The sequence below is a fragment of the Frieseomelitta varia genome, unplaced genomic scaffold (assembly GCF_011392965.1).
Source record: "Frieseomelitta varia isolate USP_RPSP 00005682 unplaced genomic scaffold, Fvar_1.2 scaffold_289, whole genome shotgun sequence".
NCBI classification, from domain to species: domain Eukaryota; kingdom Metazoa; phylum Arthropoda; class Insecta; order Hymenoptera; family Apidae; genus Frieseomelitta; species Frieseomelitta varia.
Genome location: NW_025110022.1, coordinates 170,538 through 184,959, shown reverse-complemented (window position 1 = coordinate 184,959; position 14,422 = coordinate 170,538). Strand labels below are relative to the sequence as shown.

The following is a 14,422-nucleotide window of genomic DNA, read 5'->3' as shown; positions in this document are numbered from 1 at the left end:
AGCACACATCGTGAGACGGAGAAACGCGGCGGTGGATGGAGAGAGAGAGAGAAAGAGAGAGAGAGAGAGAGAGAGATAGAGAGAGGGCGACGACGGTTGGGTGGCGGGCGGGTGTAGCAGCAGCGCGGAGAGAAACAGAAGAGAGGAAGGAAGAGAGCCTGGACATCCGGAGGCAATGGCCCTCTTCAGTAACCGTAGTAGCCCGCTCTCGAGCCACCCTCGCGCTCGGCTACCCACCACCTTCGCCGACCTACGAACCTACCCACCGCCTTCCCTTTTCGCTCGTTGAATCTAATTACACCCGCCAAGACCCACCCGCTCGAGAGGGAGAGCACGTAAAGCTGCTAAGAGCAACGGAAGAAGAGAGGGTCGTGTAGGGTCCCTCCGGAGCGGAGCGAGAGGGACAACCCGGGACTCGACAAAGGGAGTCGTGGGGGTGTGTGTTGAAGATTCGAAGGGGAGAAAGAAGGAGAGATAGAAAGAGAGAGAGAGAGAAAGGGGTGAGGGAGACGGAGAGATAGAAAGAGAGAAAGAGAGAGCTGGAGAGATGGGGAGGGAGAGAGAAAGGAGAGCGTGGAAAAGCAGAGCGTTGCCAAGCGACGGGAGCCATCTTGGAGGGTTGCAGCCACTAATGGCCTAATGAATTTAATGGAGGCTTCCCGGCATAGAGTGTAGCAGGAGAGAACTGAGAAACCAAGCCGGAGAATAAGAGGGACAGAGCACGGAGGAAGCCTGTCCCGAATGGAACCCGCGAGGCAAACCGTGAAGGAGAAACGAAGATGAGGTGAATTCAACGTCGTCGACGTCGTTGTCGTCCTCCTCTAATTTTCTCCTCTCGAAAGAGAGAACGCTGGCCGGTGACGAACGGCGAGGAACATTACACGGACGATAGAGAGAGTGATAGAGGGAAAGAGGAGAACGAGGTTTCTTCCTGTAACCGAACCCTACCGAACCGAAAGACCAAGGTCTACCTTGCGACTCCTGCGATTCTCGCAATTAAGCAAAGGGTGAGTGGCTGTCGCTTTGTGCCGAGGGAGCCAACTTACCGCCTCTTACACCCAAACGGAAGGCTCTACAATCGGCATCCTGCCGAATCTCACGAATCGGGTAAATTCAAAGGCGAGACAGAGCCGTTTAGGAGGGTGGTTTACTCACTGATAACCAACGTGCACGAGCGTTATTACGAAGATACGGAAGTCAGAACGACAGTTGTACCGCGTTTCATCGGCGACGTAGATAATAATGTAACGAGGAACATGATGTTTCTATCTCTTTAATTGGTCCGCCCGGTTATTTGCGCAGCACTTGTGCCATATTTCGCGCAAGCACAGACAAATAGAACAATATTTGAACGAGGGATGAAGCGTCTTTTTACGAATTACTTTTTTTAATTTAGATCACACGCGTATAATCTTCGTGCGCGTTTTTTTTTTTCAACTTTCAAGCAACTTCTCAAGCGAGCAGATCGCCCGTTTGCGGTTGCGTGTTGTCAGAAAAATAGCGAATTTGGCGTATTAAAAAATAATACTCGCGTGTCTTTTTATTTTCGTAGTGTGCAAATCGTAATATACACGTGTCTCTGAGCTATTCAGAAAGGGACAGAATAAATTTTCAAGCTCGTGTCAAGATTGGTTTTACGAAGTTTGAAAACGTGTATCTACATATTCAGTTTCATTGGTAGTGTTGGTATCTGCGCGTGCGTGGATGAACGATCAATTTCAGAAAACTCTTTTTGCCGACTAAATGTACGTACATACTTTAGAATTGCCTGTGCTTGTAACAATAGAAAGACAAATCTCAATTTGAAACTCAGGGGTAGTAAGCTCGTTAAACACGAAAGAAAGATTTTATCGTTCGACGAAATTCGAAAGTTTCGCAGATACAGATAACAGTTGGCAGGACCAAAAAGTTAAAATGAACAAAAAGTGGGATAAAAATCAAGCATTCAAAGAATGTGAGAACGCAACGTCCAGGAAGCCGTAATCACATCGATTTGCCCCAGAAACGTGGACAGAGAATCGAAGTACGTAAGGACTAAAGTTCTACTTCTTATCAGCCAGAAGACAAGAAAACCGAAGAACCATCCGACGAAAATCCACATCGTTGTAGAAATGGACTGGATGACGTGAAAGCAGTAAATCCTTCCCAAGGAACGCTTCTAATTACAAGCATATTGTATCACCGTATCAGACGGTGATTTATAAAATTTGTTCACGTACTTGGTCCAATTGTGTTCCAGGAGATAAATCAAACGAGAGGAAAACGAAATTTTTACGTGACTAAATTCTGAGAAGACTCGATTCGGAGACGAGGAATGAAATTAAAATTATCACGGGTATATACGAAGTGTAATATTATAATAAAGCAAATTTAGTAGGTATATGTATTAAAATTCAGTACGTATAGTGATGAGCAAACCTCACGTGGATTTTTAACGAGTAATATTTTATCGAGTGTTTGCATATATTCTGGTTTTCCAAAAAAAATTTTATGATCTCTACCATCACTATTTTGATAGAAATAATTTGTTTTTGTGGAGTTAATTTTGCACCACAATTAATTTATATGAAAAATCGTCTTTAAACTGTTGTAACTTTGTAAAGAAAATCATATATACAATATACTTATTCTGAAACGTAATGCTTCTGTTGTCACTACTCTGATTCCGTTCCTTCTTTTTTCCAAGATATTTTGACAGCAAATGGAAAAGTGTCCTTTTCTTTAAAAAAAAATGATAAAAATTCACACGTATGTACGTACGTAAAAATATTGAAAAATGTTATTTATGATTAAATCCATTATTATTATTGTCTTGAAGACCAAAGTTTCTCACTTACAATAATCTCTTAAAACTTGCTGTACAATTTTTTTGCAATCATTTCATTGAACTTGAACCAAAACGGAAGAGCCAAACAACAAAAATTCAAACACTCTCAGCGTTTCGTCATCTAACCTTAATGTTCAAAGTTCAATAAAATTGTAAAAAAAAAGAAAATTATACAGCAAGTTTTAAAAAATCGTTGTAAAGAGAAAATTTCAATTTCAAAAATTTTTCGAATGTCTTTACAATGAGAATGAAAGTTTACTTTCTCACCCGCTGTTATCACGTAAAGAAACGAACTTAGGACAATCAAAGTAGAAGATCTCCTTTTACCAAGTTACAACAGTTGAAACCATCGACAATTTTTCATCGTTACGTGTTCATCAGTCATACTCTTTGACAGCAACAATCTGAGTGCACGAAACAAGAACGCGTGATGCAATCATATTATAAATCTTCGAAACATTCTGGTTTTCTCTGGTATTAGAAAGTATCGCGTTAATAGGTCTATTCCTCTTTCTTTCCAAAAAAAAAAAAAAAAAAAATAAATAAATAGGTCACAAGATTCATCGTCGATCAAACAGAGGTCACCGCGTTGATCTAACCGCGGGGTGACGATGGAATGGAAGAAGTACATAAAGAATGACGAGTCCCGACAGGGCAAAGAAAGAGAGAGAGAGAGAGAGAGTCCACGGTAAAGATGGGTCGAAAGAGGGAGGCATTGCATCCCGGAAAATAAAGGAAAGTAGCGGCGGTAATCCAGAGCGCAGGCCAGGGTCTTACCGAGGCTTCTACGGATGTTTATTGAGTCGGTACGCGCACGCGCTACATGCAACACTATCATCTCATCTCATCCGGTCTCGTCTCATCGCCCGTGTACCACGGACCCAACTCTTTCCTCTTCACTCCTTCGCGCGTCTCTCGCTCGCCTTTCCCCACTGATCTTTTTTTTTTTTCTCTCCTCCACCATTCTCTGTCTCTCTGTCCATCTCTCCCATCCCGCCGTATCACCCGTCTCTCTCTCTTTTTCCATATAGCTTCGTTCCCCCGTTTTCCCTTCTTCCCTCGCCAGTTCGGTACGCTTTTTCATACCGACCCTGTCTCTTCGTTCGCTCTTTGGATCACGCTTCTTCTTTCCTACCCCCCTCCTCCCGCGTAGTCTCTCTATTTTTCCAAGCGTCTCGTTTTGTTTCTAACCCCTTTTTCCACCGGCGCCACGTGTGTGTTCGTTTTCCTCGCCAGCCTCCCCAGCCTCGTCCCTGCGCACCTTATCCTCTCTAGTCCTCACGACGTCCATTCAATCCTATCTCATCTGGCGGAGGTTACCCGGAGGAACCTCACGCAGCCTCACGTCCCATTTTCTTCTCTTCGGCCGGCGAGCTTCATTCATTTCTAGCAACGCGAGGGATTGGGAGGAGGGCGAGGAAGTCGATTACGAGTATCATTTCTACATGACGCCGGCCCTCTTTCTGTTTTCTTTCCCTTTCTGTTTCTGGCCATTTCTCGGTACACACCCTCTGGGAAAAAACGGTGCGCTTCCGGCAAAGTAACACGTAGCTGGATATTATTAGAGGAGAATAGAACTTCGGATCATTCCAGCTATCGATCCAGCGAAAGAGCTCGTGATATTGAAACTATCTCTCTCAAAATATTTTGTCAAAGGATTGCGAATGTCTCGCTAAACAGCGTAAGCGCCGGTGAATCAAGATCGGAATGTTATCCGATTTCTGGTAGGAGTGACGTTTTATACGTTAGTTGAACTTGGGCTTGATCTCTCGAACAGTAACGATCTTCGAACTTAATTTGAAATTACGTTTTGTGAACTAACTGTATCAACGAACAATGAACAATTGTCGATAATTTAAACTGATGCAACTTTGTAGGAAAGCAATCGTCTCGTTTTAAAGTGTAAAACCTTTGCTCTGACAGTCGTGAGTTCGTTCCTTTCGAAAATCACTTTATCATCATATAACAGAGGATGAAAAAGATATCAAAATTCAAACGTGTGTAAGAAAGTCAAAAAATTTTTTTCATAACTAAGATTTACCCTCGTTTTAGAGATTGAAGTCTCCTCTTTACCAACGACTCATCAGAATTCGCTATTTTCACATTTTTTTTTTTTTTTATTAGTTTTTTATTAGTTTATTGAACTACAAAATATTAGAATATTATCGTTGTAAAGAGAAAGTTTCAATCTTCAACTGGTGAATTTAGTCACGATAAAATTTTTCAATTCTAACAATTTTCTAGAAAAAAGTACCCTCATCTTTTCACTCGTTGCATGATGCAAAATCATCTTCGGAAAGTATGAATCCAAGATTAGTCAAAGTTAGAAGCTTCACACCTTAAAAATGAAACCAAGTGCATTATCTACGATTTTTCATTGTCACAGTTTTGCTCTTCACTGTAATTCTACATTTCAATATAAAATTGTTTAAAATAATTCTTAAGGGTGGAAATTAAGTTATAATAAACTGTGAGAAAATATTGGCGTCAGCGATGAAATAATGCATTCAACGCAACAGTAGTTAGAATAACGGTTCGCAATTGTGATTAAAATCTGTGAAAGTAGCAAAGTGATGTACCCAGCGAGGGTAAGCGAATGAGTAAATAAAACCGCTTTTACGGTTAAGAGATTAGTCGTTGGATTTCGGCGCAGTCGCCATAATTACACGCCTTATAATATTTTAGTGCGGGCGATTAAAGGATTGGTTTCACGACTGACTCGGGATCCTTTGGAATTTTCCACGAACGAAGAATTTTCCTTCGACTCTAAATGCATTAAAACAGCAAATAGTTCATTGTTTTTGTAGAATAATTTCTTCAAATCTTATTCAAATAACGTGCACAGTCATTTTGAAGATATTTATAAAACAGCTACGTTCACGACGGTTTTACAATAATTTTATAATTTATAATTTATAGTAATTACAAAATAATATATAATTAAATAAATTTATAGTAATTACGAAATTGTATAATAATTGAATAATTTTGCAGAAATATAGAAATCGCACAAAGACCGTTTCTTTCGCGGAAAAATACAAAAACTCAAGAAACATTTATCTCAATCGATCAAATATAATCGAGTAGAATAAAAATATCGATAACAAGAGATTGTAAGATGCGAAAAATAAAACATTTTTTCGCTCGAAACGATACGATTCTACTACGTTGAACCAATGCGTTATATATGCAACTAACCTCACCCTTCGAGAGAAACTCCAAACGAAAGACGTCGCGTTACTTTTCTCGCGCGAAGCACTATCGTGGGATCGCGCGATAATTCACAAGAAGCGAGTTTTGCCTTCTTAAATCATCGCAACAGGACCACGGGCTCGCCTCGTTAAGGAATAAGAGTTCAGGTGAAAGTGTTTGAATGTAAGAAGAGGTTCACGATGATGAGTGGCGCAAAAAGAGCCAGAAGCGGAGAAGAATAGGTAGCCAAGAATGCGAAGTAGGGTGATTCCGTCCGGGCTCTCTAAGCGGTGGGATTAAGTGCTACGTAAATTCTTCCGGCGGCGTGTTCCTCCTCTCTGTTTTTGCGGATAAAGAATCGCCGCTCTGTTAAACGGATCGCAGGCCGGGGAAAAGTGAAAGTCTTTTCGAAAGATAGTAAGGGATGCTGCATCATTTACGAATATCAAGTTTGATGACTTTAATAATTAAAGGCAATGTTGTTTGGCAGAGAAATAATTTTTGCAAATGAAATTCAGTACGATGTTAAGAAATCGAATTTCTAAAGAATAGGAAAAGAAATTGAGAAATGAAGTAACAGTAACAGTTTTGTGCTTGTAAACTATTCAATTACGAACTCGGAATATGCAGATTATTGGAAAGAAGTCTCAATATCATAAAATTTCATGTACATAATGGAAAATAGAGAGAGGGAAATAAAATATAAAGGAAATGAGACGAGGGTAGGAAAAGGGAATGAAACAGAAATGGAAAATAAAAATATAAATTAAAAATGTAAAACAATGTCGAAGAAACGAGAAAGGGAAACGATTTTAACTTGATAATTGTTCGAACGTGCATGAATCAAAATTCACTCGCGATTATCGTTCGTTTCTGGGTGAAAATCTTGCACAAAGAATGCCTGTAGATATAATTTAATTCTTCGCATGAATAATAAAAATTACATTTTTATTATATTTTCACGAGTTTGTGCATGAAAATTAATTATTACGCGAGTGGAGTCATAATACAGAAGATAAAATTAAAATTCATATTATAAAAACAGAAGTATAAATCATTTATTCATTACTTCATTCATTTATTCAAATTGTTAAATGAACAAATTCATAAAAAGATTTTTGGATTAACAGACATTATCAAATAATATCAAATCATGTTTGTTTTTAATCAATTTTGTTTTCATCTTGATGTTCGAAACTAATTTTTCTTTTCTGTTCCAGATTAAAATATGCTTTCTATTTCTTTCTAGATTTAATATTGTATTATAATTAGATTGCAGATATTTATGCATTTATATGAAATTTAGAATTGAATTATTAATTATGTAGTAACTTTCTTTTCAAAATTCAACAATTAAAGATCTTACAATTACTGATTTTATCGCTGTTAACAAATCAAATTGAATATAATTCTTATTTCCGCCGCAACATATCGCAGAGGGCGTAAGAATCACTCTGACTTTTTCTTAGTCGGTATTACAGAACCTGAAACATCAAATTCCATTTAACGTCACATCTATTCTATCTTTAGTCAATGGTTATCGTTATCAAAATTTGCTTTGTCAACAAGGTAGAAATTGATATAAAAATTGATAAGAAATTCCTGTTTCTCTTTTTAAAAATTTTTGAAGAATTTTATTATATTGTTTATTAGTATTAAATATTTTAACAAAATTCAATGAATATCTGTAAATATGTTTTGCCGTATTTAAAACTATATTATAATGAAATATTCTCATGCGAAACGATTTTATTCATAATTAATCTATATCAAAGTTCATATAATTTAAATTTTAATGAATAATAACGAGTAATGTTTTAATGAGTAATAACGTAATGAAAAATTTATTTATCGATAATAATTGTTGTTGTATAATTTTCGACAAAAAACGATTTTCTATTATTAATGTTCGATCACTACTTTTCTAAATATTCGTTTTTTCGTTTTGAAAAATCACTTAGAAAATGGAAGTTGTATAGAAGTTATGAAAGAATACATAGATTCTATACGAGATGACCATCGTTTATTTATATTGCCAATGGTTGTATATCAGGTGCGGAAGAAATTTGTGTAAGCGGATGGGTTGATACGTTCACACAGGTCGTCATGGCTCCGTTCGTACGGAGTTTTAGAGGGAACATCCACCGGTTTTTAATTGATGTTCAGATATTACAATATCTTATCATATTAGTTGGACTATTTAATTTGTCTCTGTGCCTCTACGAAGATCAAGTTGGGAAATTTGACTGGTAAATCGTCTGCATTCCTTGAATAAATGTTAATTACAATGCTGAATTTCTAAATAATGCAGTAGCATGTTACCATGATTTGACAGTATATCAGTTGCGTTGAATCATCTCCTCAATGAACGATTTGCTCTTGTACTTGCAGGAAACAGAATTATGTCGGTAAAATTAAATTCGCCAGTTTTGACACTGTCTCGGCCGCGAAAAAGATAATTGTTGCTACTGAGGAAAATGTTATTGCTGCGTTAAATCTAAAGTCAGGTAGGCTATAAACATTGACGTAAAAATGTTTGTAGATAGTAATAATTATCATTTTAATCTTTCCAATTTCATACATACATTCAAATGTAAATTTATCATATTCAATAAAAATTTTCGAAAATAGCTTTTAGGAAGAAAAATTAAAATAAATTAATTTTAGTATCTAAAATGCCAACAGTTCAAATGTAATACTTCATTTTAATTTTATTAAATTTATTAAATGTGTCTTTGGAATATGATTGTATAATGTCACATAATCATATGAACTGCATGATCTATCCTAAACCAGCTAAAAAGGCATATTTTTCCTGTTTAGGACAAATATTATGGAGACGTGTATTAGAAAAAGGATATGGTGGTCGGATTCGAGCATTAGGTGGAGTTACAGATGGAGATCTTGTTTCTGTGAGTGGAGGTGTACCAGCTATTGTTCGTGCATGGGATTTAGCTACTGGACATATACTTCATGAATGGCCAATTGCTGAACAAAACCACGATAGGTTAGTGGTATATATTTTAATTAAATAGCCTATATTCACAATTAAGATTAGCCTGTAAAAGCACCAGATTAGCCACAAAAAGATTAAATAATTAATGTTTTTTCAGAAATAATTCGAATATTATAAAAATTGTTTATATTATTTAATATTAATTTGATATTATTTAAAAAGCTTGTGTTCTTGAAAGAAATAAGATATAATTATCATTATTGATTTTCAGACGTTTCTCTCCATTTATATCCTTTTCTACACTGGGATTGTACAGTGCTAACAGGTTTCTTTATCCTTATTTAATGCACAATCAATAATATCTTTTTACATACTAAGTGGTTCTATCTCACAGCAATATGTTGTTACACTAGTGTTACTTCTAAGTTATCACACATCTACTAGTTAATTCCAGTGTAAAGAAATCTGTAAAGGATTTTATCAAGTAAAATATAATAAAAGATAAAATATTTCTGGCTTTAAAAACAAGATGAATTTATTAAGCAACTAATACAAATTACTCTGGATCTTGTTAGACTTCATGTGCTAAAATATATCTTGTTTTATGTCAAAAATATTTTATATTTCAATTCTACACCTTCTACAAAAATAAATATGAATAATTCTTAAATGCAATGAGATTACAGAATAATATTTATTTTACAGAATATATTTTTTTTATAAATGTTATATTTCAGCAAAGATAACACAGTATTTTACATGACTTGTATTGACATTACTAATAAGATTGTTTTCCCATACAGAATTAAAGATGTGAAATGGCACATAAAAGATGGAACATTACATCATATTTTACCAATTTACAATAGTGCTGTAGAAGTAACATCTTACGATAGTAAAACAGGAGATAAATTGAAAACAAGAAGAGTCTCAGCACCATTTATAACTCAAGAAACAGAGTATGGAATTACTTCATTTTCTTTTTGTCTTCTTTAAGAGTATTATTTTTTAAATAAAATATTAAATTAATATAATTTTTTATCATTTAGATGTGTTCTAGCTGCTCCATATTTAGCATGTTTAAAAGGAGATAGTTCATTAGCTGTACTGTTGTTAGTACATTTATTTGATACACATTCTCAACCACAATCAGTTACAATAAATACTATATTTGGTGCTGGTGCACAAGGTCCATATCACTTAGAATCAGTGTTAGGTGAAGAACCTATTATATCAATTAGCGCAGATAATAACCAACGGAAACGAATTCTTCTTGTTGGGGAAGTACCTGTTCCTATTCAAAGAGATATAGTAGGAGATGCAGCGCTCTATGTTGTGTCAGTTGATAATGAAAAAATACTTTTAGAAACAACATATAAAAATGGGGCAAGTATTTTGCGCTTTGCATGTATTACGAAGGATTTTTAAATATTATTTTTAAACAATCATAAAAAACTTCTATTACTATAATTTTAGGTAACAGAAATTGTTGCTTCAGAACTTTTAACATCAAAACCTATGCCAAATATATCTACCAGCGTAACACATAATTCATTACTCTCGCCAACAATCATAGCTTCTGTTTGTCCTCGGCAAACGAAAGGCGTAACATGCCGTCATTTATTAGCTTCAGAAGATCACAGTGTTGCGCTGCTACAACATAATAAGTTAATATGGGCTAGAGAAGAAGCACTTGCTAATATTGTAGCAGTGGAAATTATAGAATTGCCCATGTCAGACAGGGATCAAGAAATAGAAACAGAATTCGATCAAAAAGAGAGTAAGTACTATCTGCATATCATATTTGTTAACCCGGGATTACCCACGTGGGGGTCTAGTGCCGGGGATGTACCTGCACTAGACCCCCACGTGGGTAATCCCGGGTTAAGGCACAGCAAACGCTATAAGAAAAAGTATAATGACGTAATTATTCATTATCATTAAAAGGAATATTCAAAAATGTATGTTATAAACATTGATAATTACGATATCAAAAATTCATTAAAATTCGTTAAAATTCGAAATAGGTATCTATCTATTATAAATAATTTATAAAACATTTCTTATATTTAATGCAAGTATTTAATATTTGTAAGATGAAAAGCATTTTTTAATACAAGTATATAACACTTGTATGAAAGTAATATTAAATTTAAACAAAAAAGTATTAGTTTAGTAATAAAAAAAAAAAAAAAATGGTATTAATTACGTTTCTTTTGTGAATGGCTGCTGGCAGGTATTGATGTAGACAGTTCATGTAAGTAGTGGAGCAGCAAAGGCTGAGTTTGAAAATTACTTTATTCCTGCTGTTTATTAGTCTTATACGCACGTTAATTTTCTTTAGAAACTCAAGAAAACATAAATGAATTAAATGCCAACTAGTAAATATTTTTATCTTTGCTATTTAAAGAGATCTCTATAATATTATTATTTGCATGATAATATATATTATTTTAATATATTTTACAATTTAACAAGACTAGACATTTTCAATGCAACAATATATTTTAATTTGACTTACAAATAGAATATTGAAACATTGTGCATGAACGATTAAAAAAATAATAATTATTATATTGGTAAATTTAATTATGCTTTATTGTAATTTTTCATTAATATTTTTTATTAATATTGCAATTGGTTGTTAGTTTTAAAATTAAAAGACTTTGTTGTTCCTTTGTTTTTTTTTATGACTGTGATACAAAAAAGACAATTTACAATATTATACGTGTGACATATTTTATAATTTTATGTTATATCTAGGGGATGTATTGAGCATGATGTTTAGAAGAGTCGGTTCTCAACTTAAACAAGCGAAGACGTTTCTTCAATCCATATTAAGCCTCACACCTCAACAATCAAATCAACGCATGGACTTAGTACGAGATAAATTCGGATTACATAAAATGATTGTTCTTGTTACATCAGCAGGAAAAGTATGAAAATAGATATAATTATATTGATTGATTAACAAACATTATATATATATATACATATGTATGTATAATTTGAATCATACATTCTGTGATAATTCTTAATTTTGTATTTTTATAGTTATATGGTATTGAAACTAGAAAAGGTGAAATTATTTGGCAACTTAGAGTACGAGGTATTCGCGGTTTTAGTAAAAGATCTGATGCAATAATTTTATACGTACAACGTGGTAGCCGGCATTTTCCATATCCACCACAATGCGCGTTATTAGCCGAGGATAAAGTATGTATTATAATTATATATTATCATCAGTTTGATGTAAATGTATTCTTAATTTGATTTTAAATATTTTAGCAAACAGGAGAAGGAATTGTATATACTTTTAATCCAATTACTGGCCAACCACTAGATGGTTTAGTAAAATTAGGTTATAGAATAAAACAATCTATGTTACTTCATGTAACAACAGATGATTTTCTGCGAGGCATACTTATTTTTGATATACGAGATAAAGTTCACGTATATCCTAAAGGTGCAACTGCAATTGCTGCATCAATTGCTAAAAACACATATATATTTACTGCTGATCAAACAACTGGAATATTGTCTGGCTACTCTTTATCATATAGTACATCTCAAGTATGTATACGTTGTTTGATTAACATTTTACAACCAAATATTCATTTTAATCTTATCTTTTAGGAACTTATTTCTCATAAAGTATGGGAATTATTGCTTTCGCCAAAAAACCAAAGAATAACACACGTTGTATCGAAAAATCCAATAGAACGTGTTCATTCCCAGGGTAGAGTTCTAAGTGATAGATCAGTTCTATATAAGTATATTAATCCTAATTTAGTCACAATTGTAACTGAGGGTGTTGGACACACTCATAAAAGTACGTTTGTAACTGTTTAATACTAATAATTATTAAATTTTCATATCATATATAACTATTTTTAAAATAATCTATGACTTACAGATACGCTTAATTTATATTTATTGGATGTAGTATCTGGAGCAATGATATTTTCTATTATGCACAAAAGAGTACGTGGCCCAGTACATGTTGTGCATTCAGAAAATTGGATAGTGTACAGCTATTTTAACGAAAAGAGTCGTAGGACAGAAATTGCTAGTTTAGAATTATATGAAGGAAAAATACAGAGTAATACCACAGGTACTGTTCACACCATGCGTTTTACTATAATTATAATTTATAATTTATATCGTTGTTTTTATTTACATTAAACATTATAAATTCATTGTCTCGTTTCAGTGTTTTCATCTTTAGCTACAACTAAGTTGCCTATTGTAGAAAGGCAAGCCTTTATTTTCCCAGCCGCAATAGAATCTATGCGGGAAACTATTACAGAAAAAGGTATCACAAGCAAACACATTATCGGTACGTATACGAATTGTTACTCCAATTCATTTTACATAAATATTAATTTTTATTTACAAAAGATAAGTAAAACTTTAATATTCATGAATAGAAAAACATAGTTGTTTATAAATCATTTTAAATATGTATTAGTGGCCCTAGCTAATGGTGGAATATTGGAATTACCATGGATGATGGTAGACCCACGGCGGCCTATTAATCCCGAAGTACGCGAGGAGGGTGTGATACCATACATGCCAGAAATACCTATTCACATGGATGCAATAATTAATTATAATCAAAGCGTCTTTAGGGTTTCCGGCATTCATACTAGTCCTAGTGGCCTTGAAAGTACTTGCTTAGTTTTTGTACACGGTCTCGGTAAGTACTTTGAGATGCAATTTTATGCTAATATTATTAATGATTAATAATTGAAAGATTGATATATTTAATTTATTAATAATGTACTGAAATTAGAAAATTACAATTGTGCATGTAATACGATGTTCACAGACTTATTCTACACACGCGTGGCACCGTCTAAAACATTTGATGTTTTGAAAGAAGATTTTGATTATTATCTTATTGTGATAGTATTGGCAGCGCTTTTAATTTCGTCGTACATCACAAAGAAACTAGCATCACAAAAAGCGCAAAAACAAGCATGGAAATGATGTTTCATTTTTCTAGAAAATCAATGCATTACATTCTTAAATATTTGTTCACTAAAAGCAAGACATTTTGCTAATAATAATTTGTAAAAAAAGTACTGTTTTATAAAAAACCAATGTTACTGCAAAGTGAATGTTAATAATTTATTATCTTACCTAAGTATCTTAATATATATACATATGTATTACATATATGTATGTATATATGTATTATTTGTCCTTTTATTAGTACAGAACGCACACAGTAGTTAGTATATTTCTGAACATTTTAAAGTGTGCTAATCATTGTATGACAACAGAGGACCAGGATCATTAATTATTAGATTATTAAAATAACTGACAACATGCTCAAAATATAATTACTTTTTGTTAAAAAAAAGAATACAAATATACTTATACATTTCTTCAATATATATACACTTAAACAAATTAATTTTAATAGAAAATTAGAATAAAAA

The 14,422-nt window shown here is 33.9% G+C and overlaps 1 protein-coding gene across 2 annotated transcripts; it reads left to right on the top strand.

Annotated features, from left to right (window-relative positions):
- The first annotated feature begins 8,061 nt into the window (after nucleotides 1-8,061).
- LOC122529483 (ER membrane protein complex subunit 1) lies at nucleotides 8,062-14,098 on the top strand. Of its 2 annotated transcripts, XM_043655654.1 has the most exons (15): nucleotides 8,062-8,268; nucleotides 8,411-8,526; nucleotides 8,843-9,026; nucleotides 9,779-9,934; nucleotides 10,025-10,361; nucleotides 10,452-10,755; nucleotides 11,212-11,232; nucleotides 11,739-11,911; nucleotides 12,030-12,191; nucleotides 12,264-12,548; nucleotides 12,612-12,807; nucleotides 12,892-13,089; nucleotides 13,189-13,314; nucleotides 13,447-13,674; nucleotides 13,807-14,098. In XM_043655654.1, exons 1-15 carry the CDS (start codon nucleotides 8,126-8,128, stop codon nucleotides 13,965-13,967), a joined length of 2,790 nt encoding a protein of 929 aa, XP_043511589.1. In that variant the 5' UTR covers nucleotides 8,062-8,125; the 3' UTR covers nucleotides 13,968-14,098. The 2 variants fall into 2 exon arrangements, with proteins under 2 accessions (XP_043511589.1, XP_043511590.1); XM_043655655.1 differs by lacking the exon at nucleotides 11,212-11,232 and having other exon boundaries at nucleotides 8,063-8,268.
- Nucleotides 14,099-14,422: the final 324 nt, after the last annotated feature.

What these genes read in the sequence shown, in the direction of transcription:
- LOC122529483 (XM_043655654.1), top strand. Translation starts at nt 8,126, where the DNA reads ATGGCTCCGTTCGTACGGAGTTTTAGAGGGAACATCCACCGGTTTTTA. An exon ending in GCTGAACAAAACCACGATAG is followed by an intron (nt 9,027 to 9,778) that starts GTTAGTGGTATA and finishes TTTCCCATACAG; the next exon opens with AATTAAAGATGTGAAATGGC. An exon ending in TATTGATGTAGACAGTTCAT is followed by an intron (nt 11,233 to 11,738) that starts GTAAGTAGTGGA and finishes TGTTATATCTAG; the next exon opens with GGGATGTATTGAGCATGATG.